Source organism: Acinonyx jubatus, chromosome A3 (genome assembly GCF_027475565.1).
Source record: "Acinonyx jubatus isolate Ajub_Pintada_27869175 chromosome A3, VMU_Ajub_asm_v1.0, whole genome shotgun sequence".
NCBI lineage: Eukaryota > Metazoa > Chordata > Mammalia > Carnivora > Felidae > Acinonyx > Acinonyx jubatus.
This window is the reverse complement of record NC_069388.1, coordinates 10,522,091-10,540,007: the sequence shown is the minus strand read 5'-3', so window position 1 is coordinate 10,540,007 and position 17,917 is coordinate 10,522,091. Positions and strand designations below refer to the sequence as shown.

At 53.3% G+C, this 17,917-nt stretch overlaps 1 protein-coding gene across 9 annotated transcripts in view; it reads right to left on the bottom strand.

The window, feature by feature from the left end:
• NFATC2 (nuclear factor of activated T cells 2) overlaps positions 1 to 17,917 on the bottom strand; it is a 158,261-nt gene that overhangs the window by 127,678 nt on the left and 12,666 nt on the right. For 6 of the 9 annotated variants that reach the window (XM_027046635.2, XM_027046636.2, XM_027046634.2 and 3 more), the window contains exon 1: positions 11,171 to 11,577. The exons of 2 other annotated variants lie outside the window; for them this stretch is intronic. In XM_027046635.2, the coding sequence (XP_026902436.1) occupies positions 11,171 to 11,300 (130 nt within the window). In that variant the 5' untranslated portion in view covers positions 11,301 to 11,577. Of the gene's footprint in view, positions 1 to 11,170; positions 11,578 to 17,917 lie in introns of those variants that run through there. One more of the 9 variants, XM_027046639.2, reaches the window with a different exon arrangement.

Below are 17,917 nucleotides of genomic sequence, written 5' to 3'. Positions count from 1 at the left end.
GGGGTCCAGGAGGCTTCCAACACCCCCTCTTGTTTTATGCTTTTACTCTTCCCCCGGGCCATCTGGGAGCCGATCAACCAAACCTCACAGAAGCGTTGGTGACCCAGGGAGCTGCCGGCAGTAACGAAAACGATGTCTAACCTGTCAGCTAACGTGTCTATACCACTTACTCTACACCAAGAACCGCTGTGTGTGCGTTAAACGTTGGTCTCCCAAGAACCCTATGAAGCAACTTTACCGATGGGGAAGTGAGGTTCAGAGAGGGGGACTCACGTTCCCAAAGTCACACAGCTTCCAAGCGGCAGTCTGGCTCCTCTCCTTCATAACCATTACTCTAGCCTGCTACTGATGAAAGGGGCTATTTCTTGGACGGTGATACCTTAGCCCCAACACGGGGGTTATGGGGTATCCAACTGGGGAGATGAGGTACCCCAAGAATTGGAGCTGCTCTGGGGCACCTGGGTGGCTCGGTCGGTTAAGTGTCCGACTCTTGGTCTCAGCTTAGGTCACGATCTCACAGTTCATGAGTTCGAGCCCCACGTTGCACTGAGAGTGTGGCGCCTGCTTGGGATTCTCTCTCTCCCTCTCTCTGCCCCACCCCTACTCACTCTCTCTAAATAATTTTTTTTTTAATTCCCTTTTAAAAGAATTGGAGATGCTCTAAGGGGTCCCATCAGGAGGCAACTGACAACCAAGGACATGAATTCCTTTCTTCTGAAATATCCACAATCCCTCCATTTGCCCCAGGATTGAGTCAACGATTTATTTTAAAATCACCGTCAGGCCACACTGTGGTCTCTGCCAGGGCCTCTCCTCCTCCAGCCTCTTTCGGGCCTGTTGCTCACCCTCGGGGACACACGGCCAAGTCTGAGGCAGCTGTTCAGTGCCAACCCACCAGCCCACAGATCGCTTTTGAAAAAAAAAAAAAAAAAAGGAACAGCAAGAGAACATCTTCTCCGCCTAGAACTACGGGCGGGTGGAATTTTCAGGAAGCAGATTAGAATGATCAAAATAGAAACCCCACTAGGGAACCTACACAGGGTCTGTCCTTCGGGGGAGGGGAGGCCCGGGGGGAGGGGGACGAGGAGAACCAGCGCTCCCAGGCCTGAAGGACCTGGGGGCAAGGAGTCAGGTCACGGCCCAGAAAGCCAGACGCCCCTCGGCCGGGCAACGGCGCCCGGGGCTGCGGGCCATCCCTGTCTGAGGTGGCAGGCCCACCACTTGATGAGCTCACACCCCAAGGTGTTGCGAGTCGCAGGCCCTGGGTTTGAGTCACACAGTCTGTTGCCATGGCAGCACTCGGGATGCCACAACCTGGCACCACATAGTACAGGCGGAGGAAAGGGGAGAAGGTGGAGGGAATGAGCCCTACCTCCCGCCACCCCACGACTCTCCTAACCTCCGAGGGCGGGGGTGGGGGGGGGGGTGCTGTGAGCAATCACCCAAAGGAGCAGGAAGGGGAAGCTTTGTCGTCTGGCGGCCTGCAGCGCCTGTAGCAAAGACCTTTGAAAAGCTAGAGGCTGCCTTCAAGTAAGAAGTTCAGTGCCCAGCAAACTTTCCCAAAGGCCCCCCAGGCCCCTACCACGCCCACCAGACGCACACGCGCACAGGGGTTGGATGCCCCATCAATGAATCGTGTGTATTCTAATGCCAGAGAACCAGGTTGTCGCATTCGTCACTCGAGAAATGACACACACAGACGCAGGGCACGAAAGGCGAGAAATTCCATCCAGATAAGTCAGGTCCAGAAACGCCAGCAAGGGAAGAAAGGCAGTTTACCGTCCTGTCTCGTCAACGTGGAACCACCGGAAAAAGCCACCTTGAACGCTATGCTCTTTGCTGACCTTGTCCCCAGCTAAGACAGCTGTCTGCCTTCGCCAGACGGGACAGAAGAGAGGGCTCCGTCCTGCTTCCCAGGCAGGCTGCCAGGAGGCCAGGCGCCCAGGACACAAGACCCAGGACGATTTGCAAGCCTTACAGACTGGCTGCGGGCATGTCTGTTTGCAAACCCCCATGCACCCACAGGCGGACACCTACTCCTTTTGGAGAGGGGTAGAGAGGTGTAAGGAATCTGCAACCCGCATGCATAAGGTCAGCTTTTGGACGGAGGCAGCAGAGCCCGGACATCGAGCCGACGTGAGTCATCTCCATTCTCAACTTGGGGTGCAAAGAACCACCTCCTGCTAGTTTAGTCATCCCATGGGCCCCTGCCGCTTTCGAGAAGTTCAGAGACCTTCCTATTTTTATTCATTGGATAGCTGATCTTCACTGGGCCGCAAGCTTTCACGTGTACTACCTCCTTCTCCGCAGCTTACGACCCTCCCCCGCCCCCCAGCCCAGCCAGGAGGCAGGTGTTATCAAGTCCTCTGCGTTACAGAGAAACTGAGGCTTCAGGATGCAGGGGTTCACCCAAAGTCACAAGATCATCGGGGCAGAGCTGGACTTCAGACTGAGACATCATTCAGGTGCGGTAAAACGCACAAGCATGAAACGTACATCTCATGCCTTTTTTACATACGTGTCTGTAGCTGGTTATGCCCACCACTCAAGATCTAGAACATTTCCATTCTGCCCGAGGGTCCCCTGTGGCCCTACCCAGCCAGCAACCCTAACCCAGGCGGAAGGACTCACCCAGCCTGACTTCTCTCAGAGACTGTGCTAATACGCAGCCACGGTTTCTTTTTTAACCCCTTGCAGCATTCCCCCATATGACGACACCGTAATTTATTTATCCAGTCAGCCGACTGTACTGCCTCCGTTTTTAAAGAAGACCACCATTTGTGGGGCGCCTGGGTGGCTCGGTCGGTTGAGCGTCCGACTTTGGCTCAGCTCATGATCTCAGTCGGTGAGTTCGAGCCCCGCGTCGGGCTCTGTGTGCTGACAGCTGGGAGCCTGGAGCTGCTTCGGATTCCGTGTCTCCTTCTCTCTCTGCCCCTCCCCCACTTGTGCTCTGTCTCTCTCTCTCTCTCTCTCTCTCTCTCTCTCTCTCTCTCTCTGCCTCTCAAAAATAAATAAACGTTAAAAAAAATTTAAAGAAATAAAAACAATACAGAAGACCGCCATTTGACATCGAACTTGACTTCGATGAGGTCCATTTCTAACAGGAGAGTCCGTCCCTCCACACTTGTCATGTGGTGCGTGACCGAGAGCAAGGCTCCAACAGCTTCCTCACCAAAACGAGAAGATCCGGTCAGAACCAGAAATAGACTTCAGATAATCCTGCCTCAGAAACAAGGCTCGCTGGGGCTGACCCACCTCTCCGTCAAAGGCCTGCACGGGGAGGGGGGGGTGCTGGGGGGGTCACACATTCTAACCAGCCCAGCAAAGACCCCTCACCTTCATGCCAGCGCCTCAGAGCCACACCCCTATTTGAGTCCCAAGCCCCTGGCACTGCCTGAAAAGCCGATGGCCACCTTTCCTCGAGCCAACCTGAAATCCAGGTGGAAACTTCCCCTGGAGAACAGCGGGGGCCCCTGAACTGGGCCAGGGGCAGAGATTTAAAATGAGAAGCTGATGGACTGACAGGTTCTTTATGTACACTTTCCCCCCAGGTTTCATGTTGGTGCCATGCTCCCGGAGCAGGCACACTTGATCAGTGGCCCTGCCAACCCCAGCCATTCGGGACATTCCTCCTTCCTCCGTGGCAACGGAGGGGTGGTCCCCCACTGCGGGCCTCAGACCTGCAGCCCACCTTCCTCCCATCACACAGGTAAACAGCCCCTTTCTGTAGTCTTTACAGACACGGTTACAGGCGCTGCAGACCAAGTTCTTCCCCTCTTCATTCCACGTCCCCCCTTTTGCAGGCATGCCCAAGCAGGTTTGTTTTGATAAGGACCTTTATAAATCCTGAGCTTTGCAGGCGACTTTCTTCCCTTCAGAAAGCTCCCCCAGCCACGGCTCAATTAAAATTCACATGGGAAGGGCTGGCTTTTAGGAATGCATTTAAACTCAAACAGGCCCAGGGGAGAAAACGGGTTCCTTCCGCAAACCTTCGAGGAGGAGGCAGGGAGAGTCCCAAATGCCAGCTCGGAGAAAAAGCCATCTCTTGGTTCTGTTCACAGCTTAGTCTGCCCTGGAAAGCTATATCCCCTCCCCGACATGGGGCAGGGCGGGGGCGGGGGGAGAGGTTGGGGGAAGGCACGTAAAGTCCAAGGCAGGGGGCTTTCCATCTGAATGCCGGTTTATAAGAAATGCAAAGGACAGAGGAACCTGTTAAGAGAGTCCGGCATGTGGACAACCAACCCTGCTTCCTCAACAAATAGCAAGAAAACAGACTGATGGGGACTTTCCTAGAATAAAAGAGACGCCACGGTCCCCTCAACCAGATACAACGCGGAGATCTCGTTTGGATCCTGGTTCAAACGAGTTCACAGCAAAAAGATACTTGTGACACAAGCAGGAAATCTGAAACTAGATACCTGAAATTAAGCCATTATTGTGCTGTTTTAGGTCTGATAATGTCGTCTGACTTGTCCCTGAGTCCTTGTCTCTGAGAGCTACTGACTACTGTAGTTATTAACAAAGTATTAAACCATCTGGAATTTGGTTTCAAGTAGTGGGGGGCCCGCACCCCCAGTGTAGAGAATATGTCCAGGGCGGAGAGGGGTGAGAGAAGGGTAGCCTGATGCTGGTAATTACTGAAGCTGGGTGATGGGAACGTGAGAGTCAATTATCATTATCTCTGTTTCCCTCTTGCGGGAAAAGTTCATCACTCAAGTGCAGGACAAAATCTTCTTGTTTTGGGGGAACCCATGGGGGGCTCTGCTCCAGGTAGAGAAGCAGACGGCCCCAGACCCTTCCCAGGAAGAGCCCCCGGGTCACATCTTGCCTCCTTCCCTGAGCTCAGTTTGAACAATCAGAAAAAAAAAACAAAAACCCTCACGCCAGCCTGGGGAAGCTAAGTTTGGCTGGAGCTCTGCGAAGGCTGCTGCGGCTATTTCCTGTGCTGGGGAGGAGAGCAGGAGGAAGTCCCTTCACGGGGGGAAGCCACAAGAATCCATCACACTGCACACTCCAGGGCTGCTCCTTCCTGGCCCTGGCTCAAGGGTCCCAGGGGGCCAGGGCAGGGCACCTGGGGAAACCCTGCCTCCCCAAGGGAGGCAGCCACAGGACAAATCCAAGCCCTGGAGTCTGGACACTTGAGAAAGTTTTCGCAGACGGCCAAGTTCTAGAGCTGAGACAGGAGCCAGACGAGAGTCTTTCGAGTCAGAATGGAAGGTGCCTTAAGTAAGACACCTTGCTATAACGCCCACTCAAGCCCGACAGCCAGGGGCTCCTCGCCAAGGACCGGACTCTTCATCCCTTCCCTTAAGGCTCAGAATTCACCCAAGGTGAAGGTTGTCCCTTCCAAGGAGCCAAGGCCCTCGGGAAGTCAGGAGAGCTGGACGCTCCCTCAAAGCCCATCACTGCTGCCAGCACCAGCCCATCTGCGCACAGCCCGCCTCCTGGCAGCCGCACATCTGGTCCAGCAGGTGAGCTTTGCCACCACCATCCCCGCCCCCCCCCCCCGCCCCCGCACAGGTGAGAAAACACAAACCCCGAGAAGCAGAATCGCACGCCCGTAGGTGGACCATCATCAAGGAAGTATTCAACTTCTCATCCATTCATTTGGAAATTACTGATTGGGCACTTACTAACGCCAGGTACTTTTACTGGCCAAGGTCACGCAGGCAGGAGGCCACAACGTCAGAATTTCAAGTCAGGGTTTTCTGATTTCAGATCTGGCAGTCTGACTCGCTGCGCCTTCGGAGCTGGAGGAACAGGCACCCCGGGAGGCATGCACAATAATCCAGCGGGATGCAGAAAGCAATTGAACAACAGCACAAGGCCCATTTAATTCCTGTCCTTTACCATTTTTATTTTTGCCGCACAGGTATAATCCCCTTGGGACAGCAGCCAAGTTGACAATGCTATAAATACCAAATATAAGGACTGAACGCACCCCGTGCTACCATACATGGGACCCCTCAGAGCCGGAGTCCGTGACATTCTGGCTGAGTTGTAGTGCTGACAGCAGGGACTTGGGACCCCAACTGCTTGGGTTCAAGGCCTGCCCTGCCATTTACCGCTGCATGACTCAGTAAAGACAACGGAACCACCCCCCCCCCCCCAAAAGAGTCTGACTTCACTGGTCCCAAGTGCAGCCAGGGTTGAGAACCACGGGCCACAATGCTGCCTTTTTCAAATATATTCAACCTCATCCCCTTACAGGATTAGAAGGCCTTGGGAACCAACCCAAATAACACTGCTCCAAGGTTTGAAGAGCCTCCCTCCCGGTCGCCTCAAGAACAGAGGGCCTTTAATTTGGAAGCGTGGATGACAGGTGTTCAATAGTGAAGAATGATGAGGGCAACTTTCTCCCCATTTCCCTCGCCTCCCTGACAAGGCCACCGCTCAGTCCTCGCCTTCATTCCACCTTTCCAGCTGCACCTGGAGACGCTATTTGTACAAAGCAGGCTTAATAAGGCCTGTCCTTAATTCGACGCAGACGGCAATGTCTCTGAATGTCACATGTGTTTAGCGAGACTGCTTGCTTAGGGTAGAACTCTATTTTTAGTAAGCACCAAAAACACCTCATGATACCATATCCCAGCACCTCATTTGTCCCTATTTGTTTACCAGGCCCTGTCCCACATCGGCCCCGGGGCCAGGCAAGGGCAGGACCACATCTGATGGTCTCTACACCCCCACAGGGCCTGGCACAAAACCAGCATTCAGGGAGTTTTTGCTGAAAGAATCAGGTTTTAATTGTCCCCTGTGAATGGGGTAAGAGCAGGTGTTCCTGAGTGGAAGGGCAGGTGACATGAGGGAAGGGACTACAGTGGGGTCTGGGACTCTACCTGAAAATGGTCTAAAGGGCACGTGGAGGGCAGAAGGGGGCGTGCAGGGGTTATGCTCACGTGCGGCATGCACACATAGGATACCTGTGCACACGCACTCCTACAGCGGGTACATGTAGGATGGGTGGCTTTTGTCCGCTTTTCCAAGGGCTGTGACCCAGCAAGTTTAAGGACCACCGGAACAGACTCTACAAGCAATGGCCAGGAGTCTATTTGCCTTTCTGAAGGGTCAAGGTTGGTGCCATTTGCATTCGCTTCCGAGGAAGTGAAGCAGGGACACATGAGACCCACTGAGGCCTCCCAGAAGTGATCACTCCCAAGGAGTCAGTCCCTGATGGTCCGGAGGAGATGTGGCACCCTGGAGGAGACGGGGACTCCCAGTGGCCATCCAGCCCTCCCAGGGTTTTACACATTGGGAGAATAATTCGTTTCGCTGAATTCACAAGCACACACTAAGGAATGAAGCTTCTCATCTGTCCACTGACAACGCGTACAGGTCTCTCCCCTCCACGATGAGGTTAGTAGCAGAGGTCAGGGCTCCCACAGCGTGGTCCCCATTCCTTCTGTTACTTTTTTCAACCGAGGGAGACAGTGAAATATAGGAAGAGTCTACTTTGTCTGCCTCTAAAGCAGATTTGAAAACCTAGATAAATGAAGTGGATGATTTCTTACAAAGATACAGGGTACCAAAATGGACTCCAGCAGACAAAGTGCAAGCCGACTAATTCCCACACACACGATAGAGAAAGCAATCCTAGCCCAACCCTGTAAAAAGGCACCAGGCCCGGATGGCTTCATGGGGGAATTCTATCCCAACTTTAGAAATGCGACAGTCCCAACAACACATCCATTGTTCCTGAGCATAGAAAAGTAAAGAAATCCAAACCACACACCAAAAAGGACATTACAGACAAGTACCGCTCATGAATACCACTGACAGGAATCTTAGATTTTATCAGACACCAGCCCCACCACTAGAAGAAAACAATACACAGTGACCAAGTAGGGTTTAAGGCAGTAATGTTCCAATATTAGGAAGTCTCATGTAAGTGAGCATAAGAGATCTAAGAAGAATAAAACCATATTCTTCCACAGACCCTAAGACGTCTATAACATAATTCAACTCTCATTCCTCTTCAAAACGCTCAAGAAAACAGGAATGGGTGGATACTTCCTTAACATATTAAAATACAGACACTTCGATCCCGAAGATGACACGCGAGGTATTCCTGATAGGGTCGGCACAATAGGTGCTCAATAGTTAGCTGGAGGAGTAAACGAATAACGGCTCACGTTAACTGAGCACCTCCATTAACAAAGCCAAGGGTTTAATAAAATGCTCACAACAAATCACACTCTGTATTGATTTAAATAGGTCAAGCCATTCAAGGCAAATAATCCTGTGAGAGTAGTAGTATTTCAGCTTTCAACAGATAAGCATACCAAGGTCCGGAGAGGTTAAATGACTCGCCCAGGGTCACTCTGGTGGTAAATGTTTTCAACTCCAGTCTTGCCAAAGTGCCAGGCCCTTTACAAACGGCTCTACATAACTCTCATCAGATAAAGGAATAGTGAACCCTCACACAGTGGTTCCGAATGCTGGCTCTGAAGCAAGACGGCCAGGTTCAGAGTTCAACTCTGCCATTTACCGGCTCTGCTCTCTTGGGAAGATTCCTCCACCGTTCTGTGCCTCAGTGCCTCCTCTGTAAAATGAGGGTGACCACAGGGCCCACTGGCTAGGGTTGGCGCGTTATTACAGGAGCTAAAAGGCATCTGCTACAATGTTACAGTTCCATAAAACAAGCATCCGAATTTCCCAAAATCCGTAAGTCCGTCATCCAGTTCTGACAACGTCGGTCCCATTAGCAGGCTCCTTCCTCCCTGGACTCTTGCCAAGCTCATTCATGCACAGAGTTAAGGGTAGCCCTCACATGCATCGCTAATATATTGTCGCCTGGGACAAAGCCCAGTAGCAAGCTAAAGGCTAGTGGCAGCCCTTGGAGAGAGCCACCATTCAGAAGCAGAGAGGTGACCCCATGAACATCCGGGTAAGCCAGAGCCAGGCCCACATCTGGAAGAGCTCGCTTAGCCTCTCAAGGCTCACACCCGCTCTGTTCTTCGGCCATGATGCTTCTGTGCTCCCAGCAAGGAATCATTATTTACAGATTCCAGAGCAAACTCCCCACTCCGTAAGGGGGGCGGGGTGGCGCACATAGGAAATTCTTTCCCAAGAGCCAAGTTTAGAAAGGAGTAACTTTACGACAGAGAAGCCTGACAAGCACTACTGTGGCCAAGTTGATCAAGGTCGATTATCAACACTGATCAATCAAGCCGATACTACGTACCCTTGAGATGATGCGATGGAAACAGTCACTTCACCTGCGTGGTCCTCCTCTCTAAAACCCATAGCCCCAAGTCCTTCCAGGAGAGAAACATCAGAGAGACCCTAAGTCGGGCACAATTCTACGGTATATCTAACCGGTGCTCCTCAAAACTCAAGTTCCCAAAAAGATAAAAAAAATAACAAAGACCCCTTGAATCTGAATAAAGTATGGACTTTAGTTCATCATGACGCATCAATAGTGGATCATGAATGATAACAAATATACCCAAAGTGATATAAGAGGTTAATAAAACGGGGCCCCGGGTGCTCAGTGTATGGGAACTCCCTGTACTGTCTTGACAACTTTTCTGTGAATCCAAAACTGTTACCAAAAAAATAAAGTTTGTTGGTTTTTTTTTAAATGATTCCAGGGCTTCCACTGTGGCCATTCAGACACCCATCTGGCGGCCACCAAGCACCACTTGCCAAAAAAAACTATAAAAAGCACCTCCCATCAGATTTGGCTTGGAAACTATTTCCCCGGAAATCTCCCCCGTGCAAAAAAAAAAAAAAAAAAAAAAAAAGTTAGCTGATTGTGAATCTGGGAGGGGTGTATTGGTTCCCTGCAAAACATGACTTTAATCTTACCAAACAAAGACCACGGATGTTAAAGGGACCTTAAAGGGATCATTTGCAGATTCTTAATTGTATCTTTTCAAAGCAAAGGATGGCCTCCAGATTGCAACTCGAGAAGACTGGTCTCTTTTGCTTGCTAATTATTTCCATCTCCAGCCAAAATTCAGAACGATCACCAACTACCACCTTCACTTGGTATCCAGGTCAAAGCAAAAGCCCCTCACCTAAGGTGGTCAGTGAAGACAGCGAAGGAAGGAAAGTGAAAAGTTCTCATTCGCCTGCCTAGCACAGCATCTCTGGGAAATGCCAAGCCCCCAAATGTCTGTGAGAAGTCCTCCTACACAACCCCTTCCTGCCCTCCGGATGCGGCCAAGCCCCTGTGCATCTGGAAGTTACCAACAGACCTACCCCGGAGGCTTTGACAAGCCCTGGGCTGGGCTGTCAAAATCAGGAAGCCCAGTTGGGTGGGTTTTTTTTTTTGTTGTTTTTTTCCAAGACAACCTGTTAACCAGAAAAATACAGCGAGGTTCCGCATGCGACCTCCTTTTCCTTCTGACGAATGCTCCTGGTAAGCAAGAGCGCCGGCCCAGCCTGGGGAAGTCCCCAGCCACAGAGGGCCCTTCAGCACATACACTGACAGCTAGTTTAGGCAGGAATAGGCTTCTGCCTGAATCCAATCCGCAGGCCAGCCTTTCCCCGAACCCCACATCCATTAGGACAGCGGGGCAAGGGATCACTGTTTAACAAAGCTCAAACTGATCCCTTTAGGGGGACTCGCAAAAGCTGGCGGCCGAAACCAGGGAGGAAACGGGAAGGCTTCCTAACAGTGAAGCTGCGCCAACCTCCAGCATCTGAACCTCCTGCGTCTGAAGGCGCAGACAACCTCTTCATTAGTTTCAGCACAAAGTTCCCAACAAACTCGGCTCCCAGGCGCTGTTCACAGAGGAGAATCCGTTGCCACCTCTCTGTGCCCCAGTTCCCTCCCTGCTAACTCCATTCTCTGGCTTCCCCACCGCCTCCGTCCAGAGGCAAATCACTTCCTTTCCCCTCCGACGACCCTGCAGCTGGGGGCCAGCTGAGCCCCTTGCCACCTTTTGCTCGGCTGGCTACCGGCGACCCCCAGGGAGGAGAGCCGAGTAACTGCAGACTGACGCCCTACTGGGCAAGAGTGAGCCTACCGCCCCCTAAGGGTGGGTGGCAGCAGTCCCAGATGCCTCGTGCCCTCCCTCTCACCTGGGGAGACGCACCCCTCCCTCCCCACCCCCGCCCCGGGAAGTGTGACATCGGGAGCACAGAGGGGTCCTGTGTCCACTCCGCAGGCCCGAGCCCCCGCCCGGGCTCAGGGGGCCAGGCCGGGGGAGCCTCCACCGACCTTCGATAGGATTCAAATAGTCATAGTCGAAGAGGATGGAGAAGTCGAACTCGTCTTGGGGGCTGCCCCCGGGCTCGTGGCCTGGGGCGTTCCCGCCGTCGGGGTCGGGCTGCGGCTCCGGGGCGTCCATGGCGCGCAAAGCGGCAGGAGGGTGGCGGGGCCGGGGGCGAGCGCGGCCTCGGCCTGCTCCTGGGCACCCTCGCCCGGGGGTGCGAAGGGGTCAGGAAGCGGGCCCGAGAGGCGGCGGCAGCGGCGGGGTCGCTGTCCTCGCGGGGACGCACGCGGGCCCCGGGATGGCGCGCTGGCGCAGCGGCTGCTGGACGCGCCCGGGGAGCTGAGCGGCGGCGGAGGCGGCTGCGGCGCGAGCTTCCTGCTCCGGGAGGCACCTGTTGCGGCCCGCGGCGGGGGAGGCGGGGACAGGGCGGCCGGGCCGGCGGGGGCGGGGCCGCCACCGGGGACTCGGGGGAGGGCGCGAGGGGGGGGAGGGGCTGGCCGGCCGGCGCCCGGGAGGAAGGAGACCGCCCCCCCCTTCCCCCGGCTGCGGCCGCCGCACCGTCCGGGCACCGCGCTTAGCCACCGGCCGGGCCGAGCTGGGGGCCTCCTCCTTCCCCCCTCCCCGCGGGCGAGGCTGCGCGCTCTGCGGGACCCAGGACCCAACGCCAAAGCCTCTGCCACCTGTAGTGTTGCCCAGCTGCTCCCAATCTTTTCCCTCCTTTCTCCTCTAAGCGGGGGAGGGGGGAACCAATCCCTTCTATGGCAGACTGAGTCTCCAGGTGCCTCTGGGTGCCCACAGCTGTGGCATGATATTGACCTACAGTCACTTGTGTACCCCTGACCGCAGGTTCCCAGGACCTGAGAAAGAACGCCAGGTACTCTGAGAGCACAAGCCTCACTCTTACAGCTATACCTCGTTGGCCACCCACCGTGTGCCTGGTGCCAGGGACCCAGCGTGACCCAGACACTAACGACCTGGGACGTTCAAGGTGGGGGTAGGGGCGGGCATGAAGGCGATAAACGAAAGGACAAAGATCATCTTGAACAGTGTCCCGAGGGAATCGCCAGGGCTCTGGGGTAAGGGCTGGCTGTTGGAGAGGCCTTATTCTCTTGGGTGGTCACGTAGGGCCTCTCTGGGAGGGGACATTTGGATGAACCTAACTGATCTGGGGAAAGAGTGTTCGGGCAGCAGGAACCAAAGGAATGAATCCTAAAGCAAGAAGGGGCTGGCTGTGTTGCCAAGGAAAAGAGGGCAGTGCATTCAGAGAGGTGGGCAGGTAACAAGTCACCTGGACACTTGTTATAAAGACAGATCCCAGGCCTCTCCGTGGAGCTTCCGATTCTGATTCTGTAAGTCTGGAGCAGAGGCTCAGGAGTGTGTGTTTTTCTATGTTTATTTATTTTTGAGAGAGACAGAGCGCAAGCAGGGGAGGGGCAGAGAGAGAGGGAGAGACACAGAATCTGAAGCAGGCTCCAGGCTCCCAACTATCATATCAGCACAGAGCCCAACGCAGGGCTCGAACTCACGAACCATGAGATCATGACCGGAGCTGAAGTCAGATGCTTAACCGACTGAGCCACCCAGGTGCCCCAGGAATGTGTATTTTTAAATAAGCACCCAATGTGAATGTCGTGAACAGGTACATTTGGGGAACGCTACATAGGAATCCAGTACCACCCCCACCCCACCCCCACCCCCATAAAACAGTTCCAGGGGTCTTGGACCAAGTTAGCTGATGTCAGAAAATAGACTCATGGGAGCAGAAAGGGAGAGTAGAACAGTGGTCTTCGACCCGTACAGCATGTTAGAATTACCCGGAACACTTGTTAAATGTGCCTAGGCTTCACTCCGGGCCCACGGAATCAGAACATCCAAAGTTTTTTGTTTGTTTGTCCGTTTGTTTTTCCCCAATGACCTCAGACGAATCTAAAGTGCATGCAGTGTTGAAAATCTCTGCATCAGAAGATTAGATGGGGGAGGTTCAAAGATTCCCAGAGAGCCACAACTTGACCTCACATGGGGAATGACTCAAATCCTTCCCCCTGTGCCAGAAAGAACTGAGAATGTGCATCCTTCACATTCTCACCGCTCTGCTCCATGAAGGCATTTGTGCAAAGCTAGCGATTGTCATTCATTCCACAACGATTCACTGAGCACCTGCCAGGTACCTGAGCTGCTACAGATCTCAGGGATGCAGCCATCAACAGGACGGCATCTCTACCCTCATCATGCGTGTATCCTGGAAGCAAAGAGACACAGCAATGAATAGGGGGTTCCAAATGGCACTGAGACCAGTGGTTCTTAACCCAAGCTGTGCATTAGAATCACCTGGAGAGCTGTTTAAAAATGCAATGGCTGGGCCCCACCGGAGACCAGTTATAATCAGAATGCTAGAACACAGGGCCTGGGCATCAGGGTTTTGTAAAAGCTCCCCCCAGATGCTTCCAGCGTGTGGTCAGGGATGAGTAGCACTGGTTTAGACTCTCATTTCAGGGGCCCACGCTGGGCTCAGGACTTGCCAACTTCCAGGTTCCAGAAACCAGAGTTTCTGGTTGTCAGAGCAGAAAATGATCCTGTCCACTGGTTCCTAACCGTAAGGACAGCCACACTGGATGTATCCCAACACACATCTTAGGGCATCTGATAAATGTAGATGGAGGAGGGGAGAGTGATGACCCAGACAGGGACACTTAGAGCCAAGTATCTAGAAGGAGGTGGGTGCTCTGGAGTCCTTAGGACAAGACCCTGAAGTGTGGTCAGGGATAAACAAAGGAACCAGCCTACCATTAAATAGAAAAAAAATAAGGGCTGCTGTCACCCTCACGTGTCCTTTCTCATTCCCCATCCTCTAATCAGGTAGACATCTGTTGATTTTTCCTACTTGGAATCGTTCCCTGCTTCTGATAACAGCATCCCAGGGTGTTCCTTTGGGAAACTACTCTTGACGCAATTTTGGCAAAACTTGTCCCATCCTCCTCTGGCAAAAAAAGTGGATGAATGACCCAGGCTTGACCAGAGAATTTTATCTCCTCTAGCCTATGAGACCTACTGAGGCAGGGGGCATGACTGCTTCATTCATACACGGCTTTATGTCCAGTGGATGTGTGGATGGATAGATGGACGAATGCAAGAGTGGGTGTTTGGATGGATGGATGCATGGATCCATGGATGGATGCATGGATGGGTGGATGGATGCATGGATGGGTAGATGGGTGGATGGATGAGTGGATGGATGCATGGATGGGTGGATGGATGCATGGATGGATACATGGATCCATGGATGCATGGATGGATGCATGGATGGGTGGATGGATGCATGGATGGGTGGATGGGTGGATGGATGAGTGGGTGGATGCATGGATGGGTGGATGGATGCATGGATGGGTGGATGGGTGGATGGATGAGTGGATGGATGCATGGATGGGTGGATGGATGGATGGATGCATGGATGGGTGGATGGATGCATGGATGGATACATGGATCCATGGATGCATGGATGGATGCATGGATGGGTGGATGGATGCATGGATGGATGTGTGGATGGGTGGATGGATGCATGGATGGGTGGATGGGTGGATGGATGAGTGGGTGGATGCATGGATGGATGGATTCATGCATGCATGCATGCATGCATGGATGCATGGATGGGTGGATGGATGCATGGATGGATGCATGGATCCATGGATGGGTGGATGGGTGGATGGGTGGATGGATGGATGCATGGATGGATAGATGCATGGATGGATGGATGGATGCATGGATGGGTGGATGGATGAGTGGATGGATGCATGGATGCATGCATGCATGCATGCATGCGTGGATGGGTGGGTGGATGCATGGATGGATGCACGGATCCATGGATGGATGGATGGGTGTATGGGTGGATGGATGGATGCATGGATGGATAGATGCATGGATGGGTGGATGGATGGATGGATGCATGGGTGGATGCATGCATGGATGCATGGGTGGATGCATGGATGGATGCATGGATGGGTGGGTGGATGGATGCATGCATGGATGGATGGATGCATGCATGGATGGATGGATGCATGCATGGATGGATGGATGCATGCATGGATGGATGGGTGGATGAATGCATGGATGGATGCATGGATCCATGGATGGGTGGATGGATCAATGGATGGATGCATGGATAGGTGGATGGATGCACGGATAGGTGGATGGATGCACGGATAGGTGGATGGATGCACAGATGGGTGGATGGGTTGGGTGCATGGATTGATGGATGCATGGATGGATGGATGGATGCATGGATGCATGGATAGATGCATGGATGGGTGGATGGATGCACGGATGGGTGGATGGATTCATGGATGGATGCATGCATGCATGGGTGGATGGGTGGATGGATGCATGGATGGATGTATGGGTGGATGGGTGGATGGATGGATGCATGGATGGGTGGATGGATTAATCAATGGGTGCATTGATCAATTGATGGAAGAGTAGATATTTGGATGATAGTAGATGGATCAGTCAATGGCTCAATAGAAAAGTGGATGTTTCAGGGCACCTGGGTGGCTTGGTCGGTTAAGCGTCCGACTTCGGCTCAGGTCATGATCTCACAGTCTGTGAGTTCGAGCCCCGTGTCGGGCTCTGTGCTGGCAGCTCAGAGCCTGGAGCCTGTTTCAGATTCCGTGTCTCCCTCTCTCTCTGCCCCTCCCCTGTTCATGCTCTGTCTCTCTCTGTCTCAAAAATAAATAAACGTTAAAAAAAATTAAAAAAAAAAAGTGGACGTTTGGCTGGAGGGATGGAGGGATGGATGGACAAAGAGAGTTTAACTCTCCCGTGTGAATGAGTTCCTTAGGTTTTTTAAGGCTCCTCCACCCTGAGGGTTACTCTGGCCACCCAGTTGTTAGTGCAAGAGCCTCAATCGTTCCCCGAACAACGTCCTCTCGAGATACCCAGCAAGATGAGATAATGAAGGGAAGAGCACGCGACAACTGACGAAGTGCTACAAACCCTTCGGCCTTAGGAAGGGCGGCTCAGGACACTCTGAACAAGGCCGTAGCGGCCTCAGTTGTTCCTCTGAACAGAGGATATATTTTAAAAGCTTCTAAGGTTTGGATCTGCACCCACACGATCCGAATTCTTTCAAGGGAAGAGGTTCAGACCAGACCCCGCCCCCAGTCTCTGCTGGCACAGTGGGAGGTGACAGGTGTTCCTCCTCTAAGGGCCACCTTGAAGGGTGGGGGTTGGGGTTGAGGGGGAAGACACAGTTTCAACTCCAGAATAAATAATCTGTGCTCTTAGGAGCAGGGACAGGGAGCAGAACGCGTGACCTTTATGCATTCAGGGGCCATCCCAGGGGGCGGGGGTGGGGCGGAGGCCTTGACATTGCAACTCTGTCAACCTCCTCTCTGACCTGCCGCTGACCTCCTTGCAGAACCCTAGCCTCTTAGTTTTCCTCCAGCCCTTCCAACACAAGTGCCAGGGGAAGCCAGTGAGGCCCCTGAGAGCTCGAAACTTCTAGTCACACACTGTACTGCTCTGGCCCTGGGCCAGGAATTCGGCTCAATTCAACGAGCGTTGACCCTAATGTGTAACTGCACACTGAGGTAAGTGCCACGAAGAAAAGAAGGTGCTACAGGGCTTAGATCAAGGAAACCTGATGTAGATGGGGAGTTCAGGGAAGGCTTCCCTAGGAGGTGATGTTTCCGCAGAGACCAGAAAGTCGCCAGGGGACAGTGAGGGGAAGAACTAACAGCCAGCCGGCACAGTATGTGCAAAGGCCCCGAGGCAGGAGGAAGTATGAAGTGTTGGCGGGACGGAAAGGAAGACTGGAGTGGCAGGTGCTCAGGAACCTGAAGAAGGTGTAGGGTAAGGCTGGGAGGTAACTGGGGGCCCTGGGACAATGTGGAGAATTCCGGACCTAGGAGCAATGGGGAGCAACCAAGCAGGATCAGGCGGTGTGCGACAAGATCACAGTCAAGTTTTTGAACAATTGCTTGGGTTCTGTGTGAAGAAACTGCAGGGTAAAGGGTTGCAGCGGAAGACCAATTAGGAAGTGCCTGTAACCATGCAGGCAAGGGGTACCGGGAGCGTGGGCTGCAGCCACAGCAGCGAAGATGGAAACGGAGGCAGCACACAACAGACACACGTATGTACCCTCGTCCTTGGTCCATCCTTCCCCCTTCTAGGCTTCCTCTTCAAATGCAGCACAAATTTGATTCCACCTGAATACAAGTATGCGAGGGGCACTGGGCCCTGAGTCCTGAGGCCCATTCAGGTGGGCCCTGGAGGGACCCACTCACTGCTCACAGCTCCCTCCTTTGTCCCTCCTGGTCTAAAGCCCCTGTTTATCTGCAGCCCGGACCTCTCCCCTTAAATCTGGGGTCGTAGGCCCAGCTGCCAACCCAGCACTCCCTGTGGGCGTCCAACAGGCATCTCCAGCCGAACGTGTCCAAACCTCTCCGCTCCTGCTATTCCCAGCTCAAATATCACCCCCTCCCCGATTCACCAGGTTCTCTGACCCGAATCCAAGTGGTAGTCCTGGACCCGTCTTGTTTTCTCACACCCACAGGCAAACCCGCAGCAGAGCTGGGCATCTCTAGCCTCAAAATGGAATCTAGGTCCAACCATTTCTGGCCAACCTAAGACCTCTTCCTCCTTCCCCAGTAACCCACTTCCCGGCACGACTCCCCAGTCTTGCCACTTCCACTTTTGCCTTTACACAGAGCAGCCGGGCGATCCTTTCAAAATACAGATCCGATCAATCCTGTGGCTTC